This window comes from Quercus robur, chromosome 8, assembly GCF_932294415.1.
Source record: "Quercus robur chromosome 8, dhQueRobu3.1, whole genome shotgun sequence".
NCBI classification, from domain to species: Eukaryota; Viridiplantae; Streptophyta; class Magnoliopsida; order Fagales; family Fagaceae; genus Quercus; species Quercus robur.
The window spans coordinates 8,866,104-8,893,421 of NC_065541.1; the positions used below are offsets into that span (position 1 = coordinate 8,866,104).

Consider the following 27,318-nt stretch of genomic DNA (forward strand, 5'->3'; position numbering starts at 1 on the left):
TAAAACAAAAAATAAATCTAAAAACTAAAATAAAAGTGACCTAAATTATAGGAATTAAATATTTATTATAAAAAAAAAAAAAAAAAAAAAAAAAAACTCCTCTGATCACAACCGTACATACGATCTACAAAATCAGGTGCGTGCTAGTCCACCTTTGCCCACGAACCCACCCAACCGAAAACAAAGCAACAAAAATAGCAAATATTTAGAAAAATCTTTCTCACCCCCAAAAATTAAAAAAAAAAAAATCGAAGCCATATTTCACAAAAATTTGGAACCCGAACCCTTGCGAATTTGCAATCGCTTCGTCTTCACCAAAAAGCTCAAACTAAGCGTTTTCGCGGTCTGTGACTGTGGCTCTGATCAATAGGTAAACCATTATCGCTATGCAAAGTTATTGCTTATTGTAGTTTCTGAAAGGTCTTTTTTTTTTTTTTTTCTTAGTTTTAGTTTTGGTTGTTTGCGAACTTATCAAAAAAAAAAAAAGGCTGTTTGCGAACCCTAGGGCTGTTGTTTGGTTACCGAGAAAACGATGGAAATTGAAGTTCAGATTTCTGGAATGCCGAAATGGCTTTTAGGCTCAATTGAGAGGCTATTGTTTTGTTTTGTTTTTTATTTTATTTTATTCTTCTTTATTTTTTTTATTGTGTTTCGAATTTGCTTTCGATTTCTGTATTTATTTTCTCGGAAACCAAACTGGGTTTTTGCTTTGCCTTATAAATTCGTTGTGAGTGACATTAATCATATACATGTGAATAGAGAGTGGAGTGTGATTATACATATACATACAGAGAGAGAGAGAGAGAGAGAGAGAGAGAGAGAGAGAAGTAATGTAGTATCTTGAAGCTTTAAAATTCAGTACTTTGATTTTACTTTTTATAAAGAATCAGAATTTTGAACCGGTAAGATATGGAGGCAGGGGGTTTGGGATAAGGAACGTGAAAAGATTTAATCAAGCTTTGTTAGGGAAGTGGCTGTGGAGATATGGGAACGAGAGGGAGGTTTTTATGGAGGAGGGTGAGAGAGGCGAAGTATGGGAATGAATGGGGGAGGGGGATGGTGAGCTAAAAGTATGACGGGTCCCTATGGTGCGAGTCTTTGGAAATCTATAAGATGGGGAATGGGTTGACCTTTTCCTGGTTTCTTTAGTTTGATGTGGGTGATGATACTGTAGTGAAATTTTGGCTTGATGTTTGGTGCCGTGATTGCCCACTTAAGGTGGTTTTTTCGGAGCTATTGAGTATCAGTTGTGTTAAAGATTTCTCAATTTTTTAATTTTTTTTGGGTTATGATTTTAAATCTACACTTTTTCTTCTTTGAATGTCATTTTTAGGTGTAAGGCAAGGGTGTGACTTAGAGAAAGTTATGGCATCATCTGATGATGAGGCTGAGAGCCTGCCCAATTGTGTTGAAAATTACTATTTTTGGGATGAAAAAAACGAACCGATTTCTTTTATTGGTTTGCCAATTCAATGGAGAGAGGGTGAGATTCTGGATGGCAAAAAACAACAAATATACCTACGTGGAGATGCTGACAAAGGGCTTCAAAAATTACATAAGCAAGTTATAGCATGGAGGTTTGATCTTTCCAATTTGAAACCCGAGATATCAGTTCTACTCAAGGGAAATCATTGGACCAAGATTGAGAGGCCAAGGAAAAGCTATGAGGATATGATTAGGACAGTCCTGGTAACAGTGCAATACCTTCATTTCTTGAGGAAAAACCCCGAAGCATCAGGAAAATCTTGTTGGGATCACTTGTCTAAAGTCTTCAGGTAAATCTATAAACTTTTAATGAAAAATAAAAATTCCTTTCCTTTGTATTCCTAGTGCAGTTTTTTGACAGCTTATTCTAACTGTAATTGCAGCTTGTATGATGTCAGACCTTCTCAAAATGATCTGGTGGACCACCTGCCTTTAATTAGTGAAGCTGTTAATAGGGATGATACCTTAGCAAACTCCAAGGTTTGTCTATCTTTCTTTGGGTTATTAATTGTGATGTGCAATGCAACATGCATGTTACCATTGTCTTTTGAATTCCATAAATCATCAGTTCTTCTTAAGAAGTTGAGTAGAATCAGAATGTTTTGATGATTGTTATGAATGAGCCAATGAGCTCTAGTCAAATGGCGCTTTCTCCTCTTCAAGAGCAAGGTAGAGGATGAGGTCGTGGGTTCAAGACTCACCAGGTGTGTGTGTGTGTGTGTAATTTATCAATAAAAAAAAGGATGGTTCTTATTCATTAAACATGCCAGTTTGGTCTTTGAGGAATCTTGTTGGAGGATTCATTCTTTTTCTTCTGGAGTATGGACTTTCTGGCTATGTTTAAGTGAACAAGGTGGAAGCAAAAGTGCACTTGGATTGATTTTGTGAGAGTTTGTTTTTACACGTTGCTAAATTATTTTTTAGCTATCACTAACATGTTTAATTCTCACTAGCTTTACTTGTTTCTTTGAGGATCGTGTATCTAATCCACTACTTTCTTGTATTGGAGGGATGCTGCATGATCCTTCTTGAGTCAGTTTTGCTTATACCATAACCATTTCTTGTTTAAAAGTATATACTCACAGTTTGCTGTTTGTTAGGAGGACATCATTTTATTTATGTATTACAATGACCATTTGTGATTTGAACAGCTCTTACGCACATTTCTCGAGGAGAAGCCTGGGAAGAGAAAACTACCTGATGAGGTTATACTCCTGCAGTCCTACTTGTCTGTGCTTTTTTTTTTTGTCCCATTCCTCTGTAACTTCTATTTTTTTAAATTGTTTTTTAAGCCAATGAACTTATCTGTATTTCAGGTTGTTCAAACTACAGACATGTCTGGATTTATAGTTGATGGTGTAGATGATGATATTTTGGATGAAGAAGAAGATGAAGAAGAGGATGTGTTTGATTCTGTTTGTGCATTTTGTGATAATGGTGGTGATCTTTTGTGGTATGTACTTTTTAATTGGTTATCTGGTAATTAAATCTTTATTTTCTGGGAAAAAAAAATTCTGGCACTTAATATCTTATGACTTATATTGTCCATTATCATGGGTTAGACTGTAATTTGAGATTCACTTTACCGTACACGTCATCTTTTTTTTTTCTTTTTTCTTCCTGCTTGTATTGTTTTTATCATTGTCATCATCATCACTGCACAAATATATATATATATATATATATTTTTTTTTTTGATAATTCCAAAAAAAAAAAAAAAGTTATATCATAAATTTAGTATTAAGAGCCTAGAGCCTAGAGCGGCGCAAAGAGCTTAGGAATCCACCAGCCCCCACACCGGACTTCCTTGAAAGCAACATTTGGAGGTCCATATAGGTAGTAGGGGTGGTAGTCAGTAGGTTACTGGCATTTTTAGTGACTGAACTCATAGCATAATGGAAAGCACACGAAGATTTAGCATTGAAAGTAAATCCGTAGGGGTGGTGAGGACATAATTTGCTGGGTTCTTACCAAGAGTAAGCTGTTTGAAATCAAATCTTATTATAGGGTTCTACTGAGTGGGAATGCATTATCTTTTCCTTGGAAGTCTATTTGGAAAGTCAAAGTTCTGCCAAAGTAGCTCTCTTTACTTGTACTACTGCTTTATGGAAGATATTAACGATTGATAATCTACGAAGAAGAATAATTATCATTGTGGATTGGTGTTGTTCGTGTAAGAGCATTAGTATTGGTGGTGCTAAAAAGCTATATTGCTATTTTTAGCACCACTAAATGCAAAAGTGAGGCTCCATTGGTGGAACAATAGTCAAAATTTTTGGCTTTTTTGCTACAGTGCACAGCCAAAGACGGTTGTGCACTGTGGCTCAAAGGTAAAAAAAAAAAAAAACACTTATTTATTCCTGCGATCACACTACTTTAATTATTTTACTGATTTCTTTTCTTTCTTTTTATCCTTATTTTTCCTCTTCCTTCTCTTTCATTTCTATTCCTCCGTCACTCTCCTCACTTTTTCTCACCATCTCCACTCTAAGTTTCTCTCTTCCTCCATCGTTGATCTGCACGAGCCCAGTCGCCACAGACTCAAGCCGACCCACGCCGACATGTATCTGACCCATCTTGCCCATTTTTCTCATTGACCCATCTCGCCCTTTCCAACCCACACACCATCACCGACTCGATTCATCATCCTCCTCGCCCATCTTCAAAGCCCAGCTCCATTCATCCATCATCCTCACCAAAGTTCTCTGTTCAATCAGCCATCGCTGGCCCACGCAGGCCACGCCCCATCACCTTCTTTGTGTGTGTTTATTTATGTTGTTGATTCTGCTTTGGGGTTATTGAAAAGATCCTAAATTTTTTGAAGTTTCATTTGTGATTGGTGATTTTTGATGGTCTGGGTTAAGGAAAAAGATTGGGGATTTGGGTTGGGGTCATGCAACCCTTTTGTTTGGTTACTGAGAAAACAGATGATATATTAATAATTTGATTGTTAATTGAAATTGGGTTTTGCTGGGTCAAATGGTATTTTTCCTGCATTTTCTGATCAGCTTGAGACTGAATTGAGGAAAATATTGTAAAGAGATAGATTGTTGTGCTTATTATTTTTTTCAGCTTGTAAATGTTTGTTTGGGAATTTTCTATGTGCAGGGAGGTTGTGGTTTCGGTGGTTGTGATGGGTGTTTATTGTAGTGGATATATATATTATTTTATTGTAGTTGATATATTATTATATTGTGTTATTTATATTATTTTTTTGCGTTGAAAGCTAAAATAAAATCACCAATGTTGGATGTTTTGTAAAGTGAGAAGGTAAAATAGATAAAGTAGTTTTTTGTGGTGCCAAATAGCTAAAATTATAGCTCCACCAATGTGGATGCTCTAAGCAAGTAGGGGAATCAGTGGATAACTTGTTGTTCCATTGTCCATTGCCAAGAGATCTATGGTCCTTTTTTTTGGGGGGGGGGGGGGGGGGGGGAGTGGTACTACAATGGGTATGCCAAAGAGGATCATGGAGCTGCTGGCTTGTTAGATGTGGCCTTAGACAATATAATGGAGATTTGGAAGGCTATTCCTCTATGTCTTATATGTGGGTTATTTGGAAGGAAATGGGTAGTCGAACGTGTAAAGGCTTGGAATGGAAAGTTCAAGGCTTGCTTTGAAATCTCTTTTTCTACACCTTTTGTATGATTGGGTGTCTTCTCTAAGAAGTCATTATTTCTCTAGTTTGTTGAATTTTATTGATTGCTGTACTTTTTGATACTTGTTAGATTTATGATTAAATTCACAATTTCTTATAAAAAAAAATTAAATTCACAATTTCCTAACAGCTTAAGCTTTTGGGACAATTGAATATTTAACTTAGTATCAGGGTAGGAAATATTGAGTTCAATCTTCTACTTTCCATTTGAAATGTTGAAAATCCCACGTGTTGGACCCCACTTATTAAGGAGGAGTTTAGGCCAACACATGAGGAGAAGTGTTAGAATTATGGTTAAATGATTAAATTCATAATTTCCTAACAACTTAAACTTTTGGGACAATTGGTTATGTAACTCTTGTAATACATCACTAGCACATATCCCATGTGCTGGGTGATATCTTTTATATAATAAATGAATTCTTACTTATCTATAAAGGAAAAAAAAAAAAAAATATATATATATATATATATATATTGTTATTGTTATCATTATTAACACATAATAGTGTACATACGTTAATAATGACGACCGAACACTATAACTGGAAGTCATAGAAAGAAAGTTTATCTCATTTGCTTATTTATAGCTTTTTGAAACCTCATTTTTTTTCTATGTAAAATTGCACTTTTACTAGCTTTCAACAGATATGTATATAAGCTTTTCAACAAAAAGCTAATCCAAATTCGCCTGATAAACTGCTGAGATTATATTCTCAATATAGATAGTATGGGTTTAATTTTGTCTATAATTAATGTGACATGGCTACTTACACCACTTCTTTTGATATAAATCTATTTTTTGGGGACCTCCAGATGGTCCTTAACTCCTTATTCATGGTCTGTTGTTTGGTGGACTATGCATTCTTTTGATTAGCTTCATGCATTGGTTAATGGTGTGCTGTTATTTGTTTTCTAATGCAGTTGTGAGGGAAGATGCATGAGATCCTTTCATGCAACTGTAGAAGCTGGTGACGAATCTATGTGTGACTCTCTTGGGTATGCACAGGAAGAAGTGGATGTATGTTACTGCTTAGTATACCTTTGAAATTCTTATTCTCCTTTATATCTTTTTAGCATCACTATTGAATTTTTTGTTTCTTACTTGCAGGAGATGCAGAACTTTTTCTGTAAAAGTTGTGAACTGAAACGGCATCAATGCTTTGTTTGTGGGAAGCTGGGATCATCTGACAAGTTTTCAGCTGCTGAGGTATAATTTTAACCAATGTTTTTGTTTGTTTGTTTGCTTGTTTCCTTTTTTTTTTCTTCTTCAGTATGTTCATTTTGTATTATTTTCTGCCATAGCTTTTATGAACTTTCTCTAATTTTTGTTAGTGAGTCTTTAATTGTACAATGATAAGAGATCAATTTCAAAACCAAGGGATTTTTAGCTCATTCGTTTCTTCTGTTTCAAAGAAGGAAGATAATGTTATCAGCTCGCTTTCCCCCTCCTGCCCACTCTTTTTCTGCATTTCTTTTTAAATTAGGCCTTCCTCATGTTTACTTGTAGCTGACAAGTTTGATGCAACAATCTTGATTAAGTGAGCTTGCTTTTCTTCTTCTTTTTATCTTGGTATGACTTGTATGATGTGCTTTAGCTTTCCATTTCTAATTTTTGAAATACACACCCAATGTTATCTTCTTAAAGTTGTGTAATTTATTACTAGGAAACCTTGCAGAGTAAGTAGTCTTCCAATTAAATATCCTCCTGGCTCACAATCAAAGCACTTTTCCTGCTGCTCTGAAATCTCCACCTGTCATTTATTTCCTAGTTTACAAATGGTTTCACCTAGAAACTACTGCTTTATTCTATTTGCCAGTTTGGTGGGAACGGTGAATAAAGATAAATAATAAGTTGGCAAGCTTGATAACGTGCTCTTCAATAACTTAAATCTTTTCCCCTAAGATAAATACATCCTCTTCCAACCAGTTAAACGACATTCAAATTTCTCCGAAATAGGATTCCATTCCAAATTCCCATTGATTTAAGAGAAACCCCCAACGGCATGCCAAGATAAGCCATAGGCAATCATCCCACCTTGGAATACAAAAGATCAGCCTGCTCAGACACATTCTCCACCTCACCCACCAGCACCATCTCACTTTTTCCCAAATTAACTCACAACCCAGTTACTGCCTCAAAACATGTCAGTAACAATTGAATGTACACAATCTGTGTAGTGTCAGCATCACAAAACAGGATGGTATCATCAGCAAATAATAAATGTGGGACAGACAACCCACCAGCATCAGAATTCCCCGCCTCAAATCCTTTAATAAGTCCTGCACCCTCCATCTTCTACTGCATTCTACTGAGAACTTCCATGAAAAAGATGAAGAGCAAAGGAGTTAATGGGCCCCCCTGCAGTAATCCCCTAGAAGAGCCAAAAAATCCACAAGGAGACCTTAACCAAAACCAAAAATTGTTCTGTGCGCTGATACAAGTATGAATTTATCCTCTCCACTTTTCACCAAACCCCATCCTCTTTAATAAATAGAGAAGAAACTCCCAATTAACATGGTCAAAAGCCTTTTCTATATCCAGCTTACAGATAATGCCAGGAATGTCACTTTTTATCCTACTATCTTCACTCATTGGCAATGAGCACCGAATCCAAAATCTGTCTTTCACCTGCGTATGCATTTTGTGATGCAGAAATAAGTTTATCCAGCACCCATTTCAATCTATTGGCCAACACCTTAGCCACAATTTTATAAATGCTACCAATCAAACTGATGGGTCTAAAATCCCTTATATTGATAGCATTATGTTTCTTGGGGATTAATAATGCTATAAATGAGGCATTAAGGGATTTTTTTTTAAAAAAAATTACTGTAATGAAATTCCTCAAAAACAACAAACACATCAGCTGCAACTAACAGTGCTGGAAAAAAGTCATTGCTGCCAATTTTGGCTAGCTTTACTACACTACTCTCCTCTATTCCCCCTCCCTCCCCCTCCATCCAAACTGACCATAAAAGAAGATAATCACAAAGGAAATCCTAATTCTCTTGCTCCAGATGATAAGTTGTTTTGAATGTCACACCTAATTCTCTTGTTTTACTATCCTCTTCAGTCTGTAAACGGCTGTTGATGACTCCCTATTCATTTTTTTCATAATTTTTATTTTTAATTATAATGTTATACAATTTATATCAAAACAATGAATGTAGTTCCTGATGTCTTAATGCAACGTAAAGGTAACACTGTATGGCAAGGAGAACATATCTCTGGGCATTTTTTTTTTTCATGATTTATTAGGCCCAAGATTTCAGTGAACGTTGAACATTCTTTCTGGATTTCTCTATGGCTACTTATTTGGATATGCAATTTAATGGCTCTAACCAACTGCATTTTAGGTCTTTCCTTGTGTTAATGCAACCTGTGGCTATTTCTATCATCCACGTTGTGTGTCAAAATTGCTCCATCGGGAGGATGAAGCTGCTGCAGAGGAGCTTGAGAAAAAGATTGCTGCAGGGGGGTCTTTTACATGTCCAATCCATAAATGCAGTGTTTGTAAACAAGGAGAGAATAAGAAAGATCCTCAATTGCAGTTTGCTGTGTGTCGGCGTTGTCCTAAGTCGTACCACAGGAAATGCTTGCCAAGGTACTTGTTAATTGTTACTTATAAAAAAATGTGATTTCTATTCTTGTTTTTCCAATACCAGGTATGAGAATATGCTCCTTTATAAGTAATATGTATATGCTTGATGCTTGAGTTGCTTCTATCAGGAAGATTGCTTTTGAAGATATAGAGGATGAAGGGATTATAGCAAGGGCTTGGGAAGGTCTATTACCCAACCGTATACTAATATACTGCTTGTAAGTTGTTTAAATGGGCTGCACTTTTTTCCCCTTTACTATTTGGCTGTACTTATTGAATGCTTTTGTCCAATTGACCAGAAAACATGAAATAGATGGAGAACTTGGAACTCCAATAAGAGACCACGTAAAGTTCCCTGGAGTTAAGACTACTTTTGAAAAAAAGAAGGTAACGGTGGAAGAAAATAAAAAACAAGCATCAGACTCCCTCGGAAATAAAGAAAAAGATCTGTTTAAGAAGAAAAATCTTGCCTTAGATGACTCCTTCCGAGAAAGAACTGTTGTGAAAGTAGCTAGACAGAATCAGAAGTCATCCTCAGCTGTGAAGGTGGGAAATACCAAAAATAGTGATAAAGTAATATCTGGATCAGATATCTCAAGGAAAGTGAAAGTAAATAATGCATCGAGAAAGCTTTTGAATGAAAATGCAAAGTCTATCTCAATGGAGGTAGATAAGTCCTCTACTGCTGATGAAAACAAACATTCCCTAGGCTATAGGTTATTTGACCTCATGAAGTCCAATGGGAAAGTTAAGCCCAGGAAGCAGGATATGCTTAATGGTGAAGCAAATAAGACTATGACAGTTAAGCCTGCCACCAAGAAGCTGAGCAGTCCACTACCATCATTAGATGCTGATTCTGAAAGGAGGTAAATCTTCTATTTTTACTTTTGAATACTTAAATCCTTTTTTTTAATGTAAATAATTAATATTAGGGCAACCTACTATTTTAGTCTTTGAAACTTCCACAAATATTTGATTTAGTTCTGTAATTTAGACTTCAAATAATTTAAAAAGTTGCAGCTAGGTCATTCCTTTAGTCAAACGTGATGGAAGATATTTACAAAGCTATTTTGACTGACATGGCATAGCCATGACTAGAGAAAAAAATTTCTTAAATCTTAAATGACTCTTAAGGACCTGAAAAGGTTGTTGGGGATTTAGTCAGTGCTATTTTGGTTGGCAGTTTTTAGGCAGAAAAGGTTGTTGGGTTAAAAAGGGGAAGAGAAACATAGAGAGAACGAAAGAAGTTCCTTTTTTTGGGGGTGGGGTGGGTTACATCTAATTAGAAACCAAAAATGAAATGCTACATGGATAAGCCATACCAACAAAGAAGTTGTTATATGATTACTTTCTTTAGGTGTGGTAAGATTGCAAATGTTTAAGTGACTTCTGTTACTCACATCAATTGTCACATAAGAATTAACATGACTAGTCATCTGTTAGACTGACAGAAGAACTTAATTGCGGACTTTTTATATTACTTAGGGGCTTGATACAACTTTTAAATTTTATGAAATTAGATTTTTCTGTATTTTCTAAATTTTACCAAATTAGTTTTCTCTTTATATTACAAAGAAATTGTCATGGTCACGTGCCATCTATTTTGAAGTTTAACTATGTATTCTTAATGGTGTCTTATTTAAAGATATATTTCTTGCAATGTAGATTGTTGGCTTTGTTGAAAGATGCCAATAAAGCAGTAACTTTAGAAGATGTTATAGAAAAGCACAAAGTTCCCTCTACTCATGCTTACTCATCAAAATATATAGTGGACAAGACCATTACTTTGGGGAAGTTGGAGGGTTCAGTGGAGGTACATGTGCCATCTTAAGTTTTCTTACTGCTGCAAATGGATGTCATCTGTAGTTATTAATGTTGTTGTTTTTGTTATTTGTATTTTTTAAATGAAGGCGGTTCGAGATGCTTTAGGGAAGTTGGAGGATGGCCGCAGTCGTGAGGATGCAGAAGCTGTGTGCGGACCTGAGGTTCTGCAACAGATATTCAAGTGGAAGGTGGTTGCCTATCCTAGAATCTTTCAGTTCTATGAGGTTCTTTTTTTTTTTTTTTTTTGGTTATCTCAAGCTAGTAATGAAGAAAGTTCCATTTTTTTTTGAAATTCTGTGTTGAGCGCTGCACCTAACATATCCTGTTTAGACTTGCATAGTTGTGTATTTCTAGTACTAAGGTTGTGCAGTATCAAAGATGTACATGGCGCTTGTGCCTAATATGTTCATTTTATTTTTTTAATTAGATAAAAACAGACATATTTTGGATGTTGGGGTATTTTGTGGATTTAAACCAGTGTTGATAGTTATGACTGAATCTTTTGTATATTTTGGGCTGTGCATAAGCTTTTTATTCAAATCAAATTATTGTTACTTCTCTTCAGGGGTGGGGTTTGTTGCCCAAAGGTTTTACTAGCTAGAGGCAAGTCCAAGGGCTCTTCTTTAAAAGGCTCCCTACGTTATTTTAAAAATATATATATTTAAGATGTAAAATTTTCTGTTCTTTTTCATTTTGAGATTTCAACTCCTTTTTTTTTTTTAAATGTTTTTTCATTTTGATTGGTAGGTTATGTATGCAGTCAAACCCACGACCTCACCCTCCACTAGCTCTTACAAGGGGAGGAGGTCCTTGTGAGCTAGAGTCACTAGCTGATATATTTTTTTTTTTAATAAATGTTATGGGTTTATATCGAGTCTGCCTACAGACACAACTATTTTCACATGCTAATCTAAATTATGCTCGAGTGTCAACTTGTGGTTGGATATCACATGGGACCACCATTGGTTCTTGTGAAAAAGTGGATTGGTGCACCAATCAGAAGCTGACACTTAAGCACGTTGTGGATTTGTGTCTGGAAATAATTGTCTTTAGAGTTTCCTGGTGTATATCGTATCACTTTGGAAGCTGCAGATTAGTCTCATGCAAACATTCTAGGGGTGATAGTGGTGTATGTTGTATTCGGTGATACTTCAAATGTTACTGCATATTGCAAACTTTTTTTTTGTTTTATATTAGTAGGACATATGTAACTGACGATTTGAAAGAGGCATATCCTTTATTTCATGAATTTTAAAAAAGGAGGTTGATTATCCTTTTCTTGCATTGTTGACTTTGGCGCCTATGACATAGATTATAGAAAGTCTTACTCTGCCTCTTGTCTGCACCATAATTTTTTTTTTTCAAACAAACAAAATTGATGAGTTAAAAAGCATGTCGATTGGGTTTGAGACCAAACAATTTGGACTCTTTTTTGTTCATGTATATGCTGGGATTGGTTATTGCAGGAAACATTATGAAATCTGTGGCCTCTGATGTTGTGTAGGTGGCTTTTTTTCAACAATTTGTGTATGGTTGTCACTATTGAAGATTTGATAGTTAAATTGAATTTTTTTTTGAATAAATATTATTTTATTAAATGGATATTACTTCATGTAGAAATGACACAATTAAAGAATCACAAAAAATTTTGTGTACAAAAGTATTGAGACTCTAAAAACAGTGGAATAGAGTTCGCTATGTGTAAAAGCCCCTGAACAAGACCAATCAAATAAAGACCTGCGAAGGTGGCTAAAAGCTGATCTCTCGCAGAAATCAAGTTGCTCTCTTGTTCCCCTAGTTTATGGGAACTTTTATGTATTCTCAAGAAAGAGAAATAGTTTCAGAGTTCTGCTTAAAAATTTATATGAGTTCTCTATTTTTTTGTGTGGCAAAAGTTGGTTTGATAGGTTAAGATTTTGTGTTTCTGGCCCCACTTTCATTTGCTTCTGGCATTTGCTCTGCAAGCTTGTCTTGCCCACATGCTCATATTATTTATTTTGGCATGAAGGTCTATGTAACATTGCTGATATTTGTTGGATTAATTGTATTGTCACTTGATATTAGAAGGGAGGTTTTCTCTTATTCTTATTGGCTTTATTGATTTGTATTTCTACAGAGCAAGCTTAGAGTATATCTTTCACCTTTTCTTCATGGTAATCGCTACACATCCTTTGGTCGTCATTTTACAAAAGTGGAGAAACTTGAAGGGGTATAATATCTTTCTTTCTTTTTTGCCTCAAGGCTATTCTAATATTGTATCATTCTTTAATATTTTATTCCATTCTTGTATGTTATGTAATTATTTTTGTGTATTGATACATACTACACAGTTGGTTAGATCTACTACTGTTTGTTGTGCAGTCATTAGATGGCTTAAAAAATGGGGAAGAAAAAGAATAATAAACTAAATGTCTGACCTTTCGGATTTTTAGTCATTCTTCTATTTAGCCATGGCCAATGTGTGCTTAATCTCTATATATTAAGAGGATTCAGAAAGTTAGTTATACCTTTAAAAAATGTCAAAAATACCTCTAATCTAATTAGATTATCTTTATTCTTAAAAATAAAAAATAGAGTTAAAATTGTAAGTCAACAAAATTCCAAAAAAAAAAAAAAAAAAAACTATCAGAAAACTTTTTTCCTAAAAATTAGCACACTCTTTTTTTAAATATATCTCATGCACATTTAATGCATTTTTTTCTTCTAATAATTAGCACACACTAAACCTAGTAGTTTACTTCATTTCAAATTCTAAATTTTAGTTTCTACAAATCCCTTTCTGTGTAACTTCACTAACAGTAGATAAATTCAAATTGAGAAATTACATTAAAGTCAAAATAAAAAAAGAGTCTCATCGCACGTGCAGAGTGCATGTGATGAGGCTAGTTTTATTTATTTTTGATCATCTATGAGTGATTAATTTTTATTTTTTTATATCATTGACTATTGCGATTTTGGTTTGAGTTGGGTAGAGGGGATTTGGGAAAGCAAGAAAAATGGAGGATAATCTGTTTGAGATGGTGGGGTGCATATGTGTAACTGTGTACATAATCGTGTGCAACTGGACACAGTTATGAAGTTCATGTCAAAGTTAATGTCACATCACTTGTCACTTCATGTCTCATGTCTTCCGTGATTTTAAATTAATGACATGAGATCTCTGCTGTATATATGTTGCGCTTGTAGATATACTTCCATCAAGCCTTGGAATAGCTAAAAGCATGATTTTGAATGTGCAGATTGTTGATAAGCTTCATTGGTATGCACAAAATGGCGACATGGTAAGAATCTTTGTGCTTTGTTTATTCTAACTTCCATAGATTCTTCATGAAATATGTTTATATGTTATTTTTCATGATGGTTTAAATAGTCCTAATTATAGTGATGTAATTCTCACTTATAAAGAAATATCATCAAAATCTACAACTTCCATCCTACAAGTCAACTTAGCTAGAATATGCTACTTTGTAGGTTTTCATGAGAACATACTTAAAAGTATGTATTGTTATGAAGATGTTAAGTCTGACAATTCTTTTAAATAAAGCTTTACCTATGTACATGTGTTCCCTTGAAATATGTGATCAATCAAGTGATGACAGATGTAGCCCTTTGGCTTTTGGTGTTGTGAACGTGGGTCTTACTGACCAAATCACATTAATTTCTTATGTGATCAATTAAGCACGTCAATTGGACCTTGCTTGAATATCTTCACTCACATAATTTTCCTCTTGTTGGTGACTTGTAATGTAATCACCTTGTCAATCATCTTTTATTATTGGTTTTAAGTGAGAATTACATCACTATAATCCGGAATATTTCCATCATGAAAAATAAAAAATAAACGTTAGTTATTCCAATTTCTTCATGCATATTTCTAATATTACCTATGCAATTCACACTCCTAGTACTTTGCATCATATTAAAGGATTTTGTCACATCAAGTCGTGATTTGAGTTTAGCCTTCAAAAAAGTTGGGGGTTAGGTTGCTTACTAATTACCTCCTCAAACCTATAAAAATGGAAGGTTTGTGCATTGGGTACGACCTTTAATATTGTGGTGACATCTTCATAGGGGGGTTTCATGCAGATTTCTTATAAGGGAGAGTTGTCATTTATTTTTATGTGCCATTGAAGCACTAAAATTGGTTCATACCAAGTTTCTCCTTTATTGGCTAATTGTATTATCAAATATTATTACACAACTTGAGGGGAGTGTTGGAAAGTATTACACTTCCCACCAATTTAAGATGAAATCAAGGGATTGGAGCAATTGATTATATTGATATACATATAATGAATTGATGGTTGACCTATTTTCTAATTCTGCAAATTCCATTATAAATATGGATTCCCCTGTAACGTGTAATCAATCAAGTGAATGAAAGATATAGCCCTTTGGCTTTTGGTATTGTGGACAGAGGTCTTATTGACCAAACCACGTTAATCTCTTTTGTACTTCCTCTCTCATGTTTTCTTTATCCCATAATATTTCAATTTTTGAAAATTTTGATCAAGCATTCTCCGATTAAAAACTAGGAAACATATTTTCTCACAAAAAAACAAATTATCTTGGTCTGGAAAAGTTTATGCAGATACTGTTTGGAATTTTGTGCAACATAGACAGCTGATGGTGTGGTATTTTGCAATGTAATGGGCTGGCAGGAAGTAAAAAAAAAAATACTTTTAGCAAAATATTCTCCTCTTGTAAGTGATTGCATACGGTTGGGTAGAATTTTTCCATGTAATCATATGATGTTTGAAATAGTTGATTATTGGGATTTTTTGTAATTAATAACCAATGGAATGAAAAACAACAATATAATAAAAAGAAAGGAATTTGGAGAGCTCATAGTTTTTTAGATAATTTAGCTGATGAACGTTGTCCAGCAAAGTCTTCAGTCTAGACTCTAATCAAGAATTTTATCCAATTATGGTTTTTTGTTTATTAGTAAAATTTCATTTAAAATGCTGAAAAGGCACCACCCATGTACACAGGAGTGTACAACAGGAGTGTACAACAGATGAACCAAAATTAAAAGTTAAAATTACATCCTCAAACAAGAAAATCAGGCAACGCAGCACAAGAAAGCACCCCCAAAGCACTTATCCACTCAAACAAAGTCACGAGGAATAAAAGCTACAAGTCATGAATTGATCTTTCATAGCCCTCAAAAGTCCTAGAATTCCTCTCCTGCCATAGACCCCACATGGCGCGATGAAGGATAATATGGTTATTTTATTGATGCATTTATCTTGGGTAAACTGAGTGAAAATGTTGGTTGGTGGGGTTAAATTCGGAGGCACATAAATCAATCACTTTTTGAGACTAAGGAGACTGGTAAAACTATTAAGGTCATTTTTTCTTTGTGCTAATTGTTTCTTCTTTACAATTCTGTACAGTTGTATTGTTTGGCAACCCTTAGTCCATATTTGTAATGTTCTCTGGTTTCTTGGTAGTACCATGTTAGTAACATCATCTTTTTCAGACAGTAGAACTTGTATCTGTGCTCTATACATGGGATAATAGATTAATAGTTAAAAGATTTACTAGTGGAGTTTCATTGAGATGAATTGTCAGGTATCATTGCTAACATTGTTATTGTAATTTTTATTGTCATTCTCCTGATTACGAATTGCTCCCTTGTACAGATAGTGGACTTCTGTTGTGGTGCCAATGATTTTAGTGTCCTGATGAACAAAAAGCTGGAAGAGAAAGGCAAGAAGTGTTCATACAAAAACTTTGATATTTTTCAAGCAAAGGTATCTTTACCTTTCTAAGTTCTCATACCACTGATCTTCTGAACTAGATACTTTTTTTTTTTCTATGACTTGTAAACATGGCTGTGCTAGAGATAAACCCAAGTCAACACAGACTTACTTTTTAAAGGGGTCTTTGTCCCATGTCCAGAAACATGGCAACGGGAGATGTTGTGTTTTTAGATGTTAATGCCCTCTTATTATTATTAGGCGAAAATGATTGCAAATGGAAAGTGGCTTCTAGCTATGCTTACTAAAGAATATGGCCTTAAGATAGATATCCTATGCCCCATAATGTTATAAGCACAATAACTTTTCTGAATATGTATATATTTAAAATTATAATTTTTTTCTTTATGAATGAGACAACTGAATAATTTAAAGTGGGACTTTCTAGGTTCTAATATTTGGTGCTTCATATGTACTACTAAAAAATTATGTTTGGTATGATGAATGAATAACGTGGAAAGTTTTTAATTTAATTTTCAATTGGTTTGAGATCGTATTGGGTTTGAAAATTAATTTGGGAAAATCTGGGTTAGTCCCTGTGGGAGCGGTTCCAAATTTTGAGCTATTAGTAGATGCTTTGGGTTGCAAGCAGGGTTCTCTTCCTACAAAATATGTAGGTCTTTCATTGGGTGCAAAATCAAACGAGAAGACAATCTAGAATCCCATCATTGAGAAGGTGGAAAGGAGGTTAGCAGGATGGAAACAGTTGTATCTTTCCAAAGTGGGTATAGTTACCTTGTTAAAAAGTACTCTATCCAATTGACCAACTTATCTTCTTTCTTTTTCCCCAATTCGGGTGGATGTAGTGAGTCATATTGAACAACTCCAAAGGAATTTTCTTGGAGTGGTTTGGGAGATGACTCAAAACTTCATTTGTTGAATTGGTCCAAGGTATGTTCTCCTATTCAATTTGGGGGTCTGGCAAATTTTTTTTTTTTTTTTTAAATAACAGAATTGTATTAATCAAAAGTCCAGGTACACCAAGGGTGTACATGGATAACAATACATCAAACACATAAATTACAAAGATCAAGCATTTCTAAAAGATTAGAACAAGGAAAAAGATTAGAGGAAGAACTCCACTCCAGCAAGGAGTGAAGAAGAAGAGATTTAAATTCTGAAATAGACCATTCCTTCCCTTCAAAACATCTTGAGTTCCGTTCTCGCCAAATAATCCATAGGATACAATGTGGGACAGCCCTCCATAAATCGATGCTTCAATTCCCACCGAAGGAACCTTGCTAACTCGAAAATAAATAAGATGGCAACATAACCCATAGAAGAACAAATAGTCCACACCATAGACCATAATTCATAAGCAATAGGACAATGAAGAAGAAAATGATTCACCGATTCCCCACTCTTTTTATACATATAGCACCAATCTACAACGGTGACACCCTTATACCATAAATTCTCAATAGTCAAAATCTTACCTAATGTAGCAGTCCAAGAGAAGAAAGCAACCTTAGGAGGGACCTTTGAACGCCACACAGGTTTCCAAGCGAAAGAAGAAATGTCAAGAGTAGAGGAAAGGGAGAGATAGTACTCACTCACTTTAAAATTCTTATTCCCTGCCGGTTTTCAACATAGTTTGTCTTGATCTTCACCATTAAGGGGCATAGAATTGATAAGATCTAGAAAAGTGTAAAATTGTTCCATTTCCCAATCTTGGGGAGCTCTAGAAAAAATATCCCAGTGAAGCCTCTGGTTAGGAAAGTGCATAACATTTGCAATAGAAGACTCCTTATTACAACTAATGTTATAGAGTTCTGGAGAAGCCTCCCGAAGAGCGCAGCTCCCACACCACACATGATGCCAAAATTTAATTCTGTCACCAACACCAACCTCAAAGTGAATGGATTTCGACAAGGCTGGCCAGCCTTGTCTTATGGTTCTCCAAAGACTAACACCATAAGGATTAGAGACTTCTTTTGTACACCAACCTCCCCAATCATTCCCATATTTAGTCTCAATAACCCACCTCCAGGGGTGGGTTGTCTTTATTTCATATCTCCACAACCATTTCCCCAACAAAGCTTGATTGAAGGTACTCAAATTTCTAATGCCCAAACCGCCAAACTGCAAGGGAGAAACAAACCTGGGCCCATTTTACTAGATGGAATTCAGGGGACTCATCTCTCCCACTCCATAAAAAATTCCTCTGAAGCCTCAATACGAATAGCAATATCCACTTGAATAGGGAAGAGAGGTAGGAAATAAGTTGGCAAACTTGAGAGAGTGCCTTTGATTAAGGTAATCTTACCACCTTTTGATGAATATAATCGCTTCCAACTTGTTAATCTTCACTCCATTCTTTCTAGAATAGAGTTCTGAATCACTCTATCCTTTAATTTAGCACCCAAAGGCAATCCCAAGTAAGTCATTGGCAAAGATGACTGTCTACAACCCAGCAATGCTACAAGCTCCCCCATATTAGACACATTTCCAACTAGAACCAATTCTAACTTAGCCAAGTTAATGTGCAACCCTGACACCGCCTCAAAAGAGGATAAAATCTCCCGCAAATATTCAATCTGACTTGTTGAAGTATCACAGAAAATTAAAGCATCATCCACAAAGAGTAGATGGGCCACCATGAGGGTGGTATTAGGCTTGGTACCAATGGTGAAACTCGAGATGTGTCCAACCAGAATCGCACCATCCAACAAGCAGCTTAACGCCTCCATAACAATAGCAAATAAGAGCAGGGAGAGAGGATCTCCTTGGCACAGCCCCCTAGAGTTCCCAAAGAAATCCTTAGGGGAGCCATTTATTAGAATTGAAAATCTCACTATGGAGATATGAAACAAAATCCACTTTTTCCATTTCTCAGAGAATCCACTGCATTGCAACATATACATAAGAAAATCCCAACTAACATGATCAAAAACTTTCTCCACATCTAACTTACATAAAACCCCAGGTATCCCTGCCTTGAGCCTACCATCCAAACACTCATTAGCAATTAAGACAGAATCTAGGATTTGTCTATCCAGAACAAAAGAATTTTGAGACTTAGAGATAATCCCAGTAATCACCCTTCTCAGCCTATTAGCCAGCAACTTGGAAATGACTTTATAAATACTGCCTACCAGACTAATGGGTCTAAAGTCTCTCAATTAGAAATTTGAGATGCTTTAATGAAGCGTTGTTAGGAAAATGGATGTGGAAATTTGGGTCTGAGAGAGATGTGCTATGGAGAAGGGTGATAAGGGTTAAATATGGAAGTGCGGAGTGAGGTTGGTGCGCCAACTCTATTCCAAGCCCTTATGGGGTGAGTTTATGGAAGACCATTAGTAGTGGCTAGTCTACTTTTTCTCACTATATTAAGTTTGAGATTGGAGATGGGACTAGAGTGAAATTTTGGCATGATGTCTAGTGTGGGGATAATCCTTTGAGTATGTGTTTTTTAGAGTTGTTCAAAATTAGTAGTGCTAAGGAGGCTTATGTGGCTGATCTCATGAAGTTCCCCAATGGGGTTCATATGGAGTTCTGGCGTGCTATTCAGGATTGAGAATTGGAATCTTTGTCTAATTTTATGGATGTTATGTATGGAGTCTCGTTGAGGGGTATTGGTGAGGATAAGATATGCTGGATAATTCGTAAGAGAAGGGGCTTTGAGGTGAGTTGCTATTATCGGACCTTATTGGGTGTACGCAACTAGTCTTTTCCTTGGAGAAGTGTTTGGAAGCCAAAGGTTCCTTCCAAAGTTGCATTCTTTGTTTGGAGTGTAGCTTTGGAGATTGTTTAGACTATTGATAATTTACGTTTGAGGAAAGTGTGGATTCTAGATTGGTGTTATATGTGCAAAAAGAATGAAGAATTGGTAGATCGTCTTTTATTACATTGTCTTATTGTTTTCGAGTTGTGGTCTATGGAGGTCACCTTGTTTGGTATCTACTGGGTAATGCCAAAGACTTTGGTTGAGCTCCTTGCATGTCGGCAAGGTAAATTTGGCCAGCATCGTGATGGAGTTATTTGGATGGCTGTCTCTTATTGTTTGATGTGGTGCATTTGGCGGGAGAGAAATAACCGGAGTTTTGAAGACTCTTAAGAGGACAATGGCATATTTAAAACTACTCTTCTTTAAAACACAATCGGATTGGATGTCTATCATAGGAAATCTTTCTATTTCTTTGGTTTATGATCTGATAGATGCTTGTAATTTGAGTTTTTGATTGTTTTGGTCCCCTGCTATATATTTCCTATATACATGGGTCACTCCTTTTTATGATATGAATAATATTTACATTACTTATCTAAAAATTTCAATTGATAATAATATAGTCTAATACCTAATCATATAGGCTACCATCTTGAGTATGAACGTTAATAAATATAAGAACCGTTGGTATTTACTTTCAGTTCTTCATTTTGATCATTTCGTAGTTTTTCTCTTTTTGGTATTGCTATATTATGTCATATTGTTGGGTGCTAGACTCTCACTCTCTTCCCAAGTGTGTGTGTGTGTGTGTCCATGTGCTTATATTGTTATTGGCTTGTGTTTTAAACCTTTGCCAGAATGACTTTAATTTTGAGAAGAGGGATTGGTTTACTGTCAAACCAAATGAACTACCTACAGGGTCGAAATTGGTAAGAAATGATATCTTGTTTCCATTTAAAAATGTAAATGAATTTCTGCAGGAAAATGATTTGCTATTTGTTTCTTTCTACTTGAGCAGATCATGGGGCTAAATCCTCCTTTTGGAGTCCAAGCAGCTTTGGCAAACAAGTTCATTGATAAAGCTCTCGAGTTTAACCCCAAACTTATTATTCTCATTGTTCCATCAAACACATACAGGTACTACTTTGCAGTCCGTCTCTCTCTCTCTCTCACACACACATGTTGACACAAGTACCTCTACAGTTCTTGCTTTTAGCCAAGGTTAGTTGAAAGGAAGTTACATTATGAATTGATTTTTCACATTTGTTGCTTTTCACCAGGTTAGATAAAAAGAAAAAATCTTATGATCTTATTTGGGAGGATGGAAAATCTTTATCAGGAAAGGTAAAGTAATGTTCTTTTTGGTTTCTCTGTGGTGGCCATATCTAAATTATTCTTTCTAGAATGGCATGGTTAATGCTGGTTTTTCTTTGTATCTCCCTTGTCAGTCATTTTATCTGCCTGGATCGGTTGATGAGAATGACAGACAAATGGATCAGTGGAATTTACATGCACCTCCACTGTCTCTTTGGAGTCGTCGTGATTGGACTGATAAACACAAAGCCATAGCTGAAGAAAATGGTCACCTCCTCAAACAAGAAGAAGAATCAGACATGAAAAAGAATCATCCTGAGAATTTAATCCATGATCATCCAGTGGACAATCAAAATCATTATGGTGATGCTTCCATGCAGACTGATGATCCCACAAAAAGTGATAGACTGGAAATATTCAGAGGTGGGTCAATTGTCATGGAAGGTAATAAAGAAAGCCCCACTTGCATCAGTGGTGATAGAGTAAACCTTGAGAGTGAGGGCCGTGGGAAGAACCAGCCCAGTGAGGCATTTGTAAGAAAGAGGAAACGTGATAAAGAACACGGAAAAGGAATGGGTGAGAAATCACCAGAGAACAAAGTGGATGGTGGCAGGACTTGCTGTTCTCCATCCAATGTAGTTGATGGAAGACCCTCACTGGAACATCTGCATTCCAAATCCCTTGAGATGCCTTCACATGCCGAGCTTGGTGAGAAGGGCCAGGAACGTAGCAGGCCTCACCGTTCTCCACCCAATGTGGTTGATGGCAGATCCTCACTTGAACGTCTACATTCTAAGTCTCTTGAGATGCCTTCACGTGCTGAGCTTGGTGAGAATGTTCAACATTTTGAGCCCAGCATATCTGGTTCTCATATGCAGTTTGCAGCAGCTTATGGTGGGAGCCCGGCTACCAATGAGACGGGCAGCACATATAATCGGAGTGGCGATGACCCGTACTTAACTGGGACTATCCATAGAATGTCAACTGGTGTTAGTCCTGGTTCTGATTATAGGGCTAGAAGCGTGGAGGAACAGCTTCCGGGGTACACAAGGGACAGCTCAGATGGTCTTGGTTACAGATATAATATTACTCAGGTGGAAGAGAACTTCCAGAGGGACAGAGAAATAAGGACACGGCTTCGCTATTATGGACAGCTTGAGCCTGATCTGCCAAGATATAATTATCTAGCAGGTCATGATTCTGGATATGGCCGCATTGGATCAGTGTCATCTACTTATGTTCATGCAGCTCCACCAGCTGATTTGTCTTACAGGATGAATACGTCAGCAATGCAGCGATATGCACCCCGACTGGACGAGTTGAACCACACAAGGATGAATACTTTAGGATCTGAGTCACATCTGATGAATAGAAACAGCTTTTATGATCCTCGAGCACCCCCACCTGGGTATCAAGGCAGCCCGATGGGTTTTGCTCCCGGTCCTCACAGTTCCTATTCGCACCAGAATTCAGCAGGTTGGCTGAATGAGTAGTTATTTCACCACATACCTTTTAGGCTTTATCCTTAGCTGTTGACTGGCTAGGCTCTTAGACTCTAATAGTTGAAGTTGTTTTGTACATCACTTCACAAGTTCAAAGTTGCTTCTAGTTCTTCAAGTGGAAGCTTTTGCTCTTTGAAGCAATTTGTTCCTTAGATAGTTTTTTTTTTTATTTATACATCATTGTATTTTTTTTTTCTCCTTGCTATTTAATTGATCTCCATGGGAATTATGAAGTATACAATATTACGACGCAAAGTAGTAAGCTCATTATGAACCATCAACGCGGTTTTTCAAAGAACAGACCTTATGAGCTGATTTAAAATTGTAGTTCTGCAAAGAACAGTTAAAGCTTGCGGTTGACTTCAAATCTAGAAACTTTACACCGCTCACTGATTTAGCGCAATGTCTGTGTGGTCTACATATTTAAAAATTCTGGGTCCCCACAAAAGCAAACCCAACCACTGTATATTTTTTTATTTAGAAAGTAAGTTAAAGTTTAAACTCAGGCTTAAATTAATTGTAGGACTGCAATCTGAGTCATTATCTGACCGGTCCGTCATGCTAAACTACTAAATTTCTAATGCTGTAGCCCTTAAGTGATCCTATATTAAATGAAATTTTTAAATTAAGTAGATCCAGAGCCAAAGACCTGCAGTCGCCACCTCAAATCAAGAACTTCATCAAGGTATAGATCATAGTCATCGCTACTTGGTCGCTGCTAGAAAGAGAGGCAAAAAAGAAATGGATTCTGAAATCAAGAACCTCATGAAGGTATGGTTCACAGTCGTCACATCTCTTTGTTATTGTTACTACATAGTTGCAAGGATCCCAAGAGGAATGATAAGGCTCCTCTTCCTCCTCCCCATCTTTTACCTCTTCACCATGCTCCCTTGTAACATCAACTCTATCAATCTTGGTGGCCCCACTGCATTCTTCCTCGGTTGACTTGGCAACCTCAAGCTCCTTCTCTTTGCCTTCGACCAAGGCCCTTTATCACCACCCCCACAAAAACTTCTTCATTTCATATCCATAGCTTGCCTTCCCATTAAACTCAAACAAGGCCCACCTCTCAACACCAAAAACAATAAAAACCCATCTCACAAAAACATCCCAAAATCCTACAAAAGTGCCTAGATCTATCTTGTTGGTTATAAAAGCCTTGTTTCTTGCCATTATAATAGGTGCCTATGACAATAGACCAATTTTACATCCATATGTTATTTTAACTCTACTGTTGCCACATCTACCTTGCTGTAGAAATTGTCCTAGCGTTGGCTGCTGCCCCAGTTCAAGCCATTTTTGGGTTTGAGATCGAGCCACAATTCAATGAGCCTTACCTTGCCACCTCACTACAAGACTTCTGGGGCCATAGGTGGAACCTTATTAGTCATCAAATAGCCTATGGTCCACAACCCGACCCAAAAACCCGACGGCCCACTAGGTTAATGGGCGGCTCAGCCCGTTGTTATTGAGGCCCATGAGTAGCCCACTAGCCCAGTGCGTCAGGCTGTGGGCTAGTTTTTATGCCCATGGGTACCCGGTGGGCTAACCTAGTAGCCCAACCCGTTAGCCCAGCCTAATAACTCATAATTCATAACAAAAATATAAATGAAATGTATGAAGGATTGATCTTGAGATATTATAGATGAATTTCTTAAGAGAACTCCCTCAACCACTAAGATACTCTAAGTAATTATGCTAAACTTAGTTTACTAAATATATATTTTTCTAGTAGTCTGGCAAATTTGAATCAACCATTTGACATTTTTTTTTATTAAAGATAAAAATAAAAAACTATTTAAAGCCTTAATAAAAAAAAATTAAATAGGTTTCCATCAACAAAACAAAAAATTAAATAGATTTGATTGTAAAAAAAATTGTAATTAAGTATTAAATTCTTTAATTCTTTCCTTTAAAAAAAATAGATTAATTATTCCCTTATAAAAAATTGATTCTTTCCTTATAAAAATAATAAAATAATATGCTAACACAAGTCTATGGGTAACCCATTAGGCCCAACCCAATAGCCCAGCTCGCTAAAAACAAAATAGGCATTGCCCATGGGCTGAGGTTTTCTATTTCGGCCCAACCCGACCCGGCCCGTTAACTAGTTAATAGTCCATTATACTTAGCCCATTGTGCCCATGGGTCAAGTAAAAATGGGCTGGGCCAGCCCAACCCGGCCCATTGACGACCTTAATGTTACTAATATTTTACGACCTACCATTTACATTCCCATCTGTTGTTTTTTTGCTCATTTAATTGGGCCACGTTGGGTTGGTCTACCAGCCATTATTTTAGCATTCTTTTAGTGTCAGGCCTATTTTACTTCACACGTGTGCATCCCACGTGGGAGGTAATATGGTTCTTTGTCCAACATGGCTTCTGCACGGTTATTGAGGTTGTTGTGAAGAAGGCGGTGATCGACAAGTGGCAGTTGCACCGGGCAATTTCAGGGCCAGTGACGATTGGGTTCGTAGCAGTGACTAGTGGTTGGCTGTTCTTTCCACAAATTAATAAGGAATGGTGTGGATATGAAGGTCATAGAGGAGTACTCCATTTTGATTGATTTTATCAAAGTCAACCTACCACTGCAATTGCCCTTGGACAAAAGTTAGTGTCCCTTTTCAAAGGTGCATACCACACTTTTTTGTTAAACTTCAATGTATTAGATCAAAAAGACAAACAAACTCAAGCATCTTCCTCACAAACAACAGCCAAAGAGGCTGGAAGATTGCCTAGAACAAAACAGAGAAAACCTAAACAGTTAATTGCGTACTTTGCTGTCACATGAGCAGCAGCGTTTCCACTTCTATTAATCCAACTAAAAAAACAAGAGGAAAAAGACTTAGCCAATTGACAAATATTGAAGACATTGGTAGAGATTGCCTACATGGGAAAGCCTGAAGGGTCCAAGATGGCATCAATGTTGCTTTTTGAATCACTTTCCACTACAATATTCCTCCAATTTTCCCCATACGCAATGTTCAAAGCCCATATGATAGCTTCGGTTTCAGAAATAAGAGGGGAGCAAAGAGGTATGCTTTTAGCCCAAACTTTAAGCACAGCACCACGTTCGTTTCTAGCAATTACTGCTAAGGCCGCCTTTGATTGGGAGATGGTTGCATCAACGTTAAGCTTGACAGTACCCGCAGGGGGAGGCGCCCACTTTACAGAGTCCTTACTTAGATGGAGAGTCTCACAAGGAGATAAAATCCGAGAGTATTCCTTGAATTTAGACTTGATCCTCAAACAGGCTGCATAAATATCAGCAGGACTTGTAAGATGAAGAACCTCATTCCTGGTGTGCCAAAGTTCTTCTAGAGTGATTGCCATATTGAGAGTAACTCTCCAAAGGTCTTGGGAATGGCAGAGGGCTGAAGGGGGGTCAAGGATGACCTTTATAATATCACTGGTGCTAGTGAATTGACCATAATCTGGTCTGAACCCCCAACAAGCCCCAAACTAGATAGCTTTCGTTGCTTGGCATCTAGAGAACAAGTGAATGGCAGATTCTACCTCTTGGTTACATGGTACACAACTCGGGTCGGGAATGTCCAAGCGACACATAAGTGTGGGAAGAGCATTGACAGCTACTCTCCATAAGAACATTTTTAATCTTTCCGGGCCTCTGATTTTCCAAATTTTGGACCAATTCACATCGGAAGGAGCCTGAGTAGAGAGATTCAACATCAGTTCTTTGTATGCGGATTTCACCGAGAAACAACCTTTGGATTCAGGGATCCATATGAGCTTATCAGGTCTAGGCCTTGATGGTAATGGGATGGAAAGGATGGTGTGTGCTAAACTGGGGTTAAAGATGTCAAGCACCAATGAGGTTTTCCAAGTGTGGAGCTCATGATTGATGAGGTGGGCTACCTTTATGGGCGATTGTACCAAAGACTCCACCTTTGGAGATGGGATGAAGTTTTGAACCCAAGGCACCCAAGGATCCAACCACATATCAACGGATTCGCCAACTCCAATAAGGAAGCAAACACCTTTCTTGATCACTGACCTTACTTTCTCAATTGCTTTCCACGTGGGGGAAGCATATTTAGATGCATCCGCCCGCAGCCAATCCTCTTTGACCTTGTATTTGGCTCTAAGGATCCTCATACAGAGGCTATCCCTTTTGGTTGCTACCATCCAAGCTAGTTTAGCAAGAAGAACAGAGTTGATACTTTTTGCTTTTTTGAACCCTAAGCCACCAACACTTTTAGGGTAGCAAAGATTTTCCCAGCTTCTCCAAGCTATAAATCTGCCTTCCCGCTGAGAGGGTTTCCACCAAAACCTTCTAACTAGTGTGTCCAACTTGTCACAAACCTTATTGGAGATATCGAAGGTGGACATGGAGTAGATGGAGATGGTTTGTGCTACCGAGTTGATTAGAGTCTTCTCCCTGCCCAAGACAAACATTTGCTTCTCCACCCAGCAAGTTTAGCTTCGAGTTTACCATGGAGAAAAGCAAAATCTTTAGAGGGGGCTTTAGACAAAA

The 27,318-nt window shown here is 36.8% G+C and overlaps 1 protein-coding gene and 1 pseudogene across 1 annotated transcript; both read left to right on the forward strand.

Moving 5' to 3' along the window:
• Positions 1–157: 157 nt before the first annotated feature.
• Positions 158–23,013, forward strand: LOC126694462 (protein ENHANCED DOWNY MILDEW 2). Its single transcript, XM_050390730.1, has 19 exons — positions 158–370; positions 1,334–1,775; positions 1,869–1,965; positions 2,637–2,690; positions 2,802–2,938; positions 6,068–6,164; positions 6,255–6,353; positions 8,504–8,751; positions 8,877–8,966; positions 9,048–9,614; positions 10,414–10,561; positions 10,659–10,760; positions 12,689–12,781; positions 13,812–13,853; positions 16,221–16,331; positions 20,862–20,933; positions 21,023–21,141; positions 21,285–21,348; positions 21,453–23,013. Exons 2-19 carry the CDS (start codon positions 1,366–1,368, stop codon positions 22,809–22,811), a joined length of 3,909 nt encoding a protein of 1,302 aa, XP_050246687.1. The 5' UTR covers positions 158–370; positions 1,334–1,365; the 3' UTR covers positions 22,812–23,013.
• A 548-nt stretch (positions 23,014–23,561) lies between these two features.
• Positions 23,562–25,438, forward strand: LOC126695812 (long-chain-alcohol O-fatty-acyltransferase-like; annotated as a pseudogene).
• Positions 25,439–27,318: the final 1,880 nt, after the last annotated feature.

Coding starts and splice junctions, on each gene's coding strand:
- LOC126694462 (XM_050390730.1), top strand. CDS start 1,366: ATGGCATCATCTGATGATGAGGCTGAGAGCCTGCCCAATTGTGTTGAA. Junction 2,691..2,801: donor AGAGAAAACTACCTGATGAG/GTTATACTCCTG, acceptor TCTGTATTTCAG/GTTGTTCAAACTACAGACAT. Junction 6,165..6,254: donor ATGCACAGGAAGAAGTGGAT/GTATGTTACTGC, acceptor TCTTACTTGCAG/GAGATGCAGAACTTTTTCTG.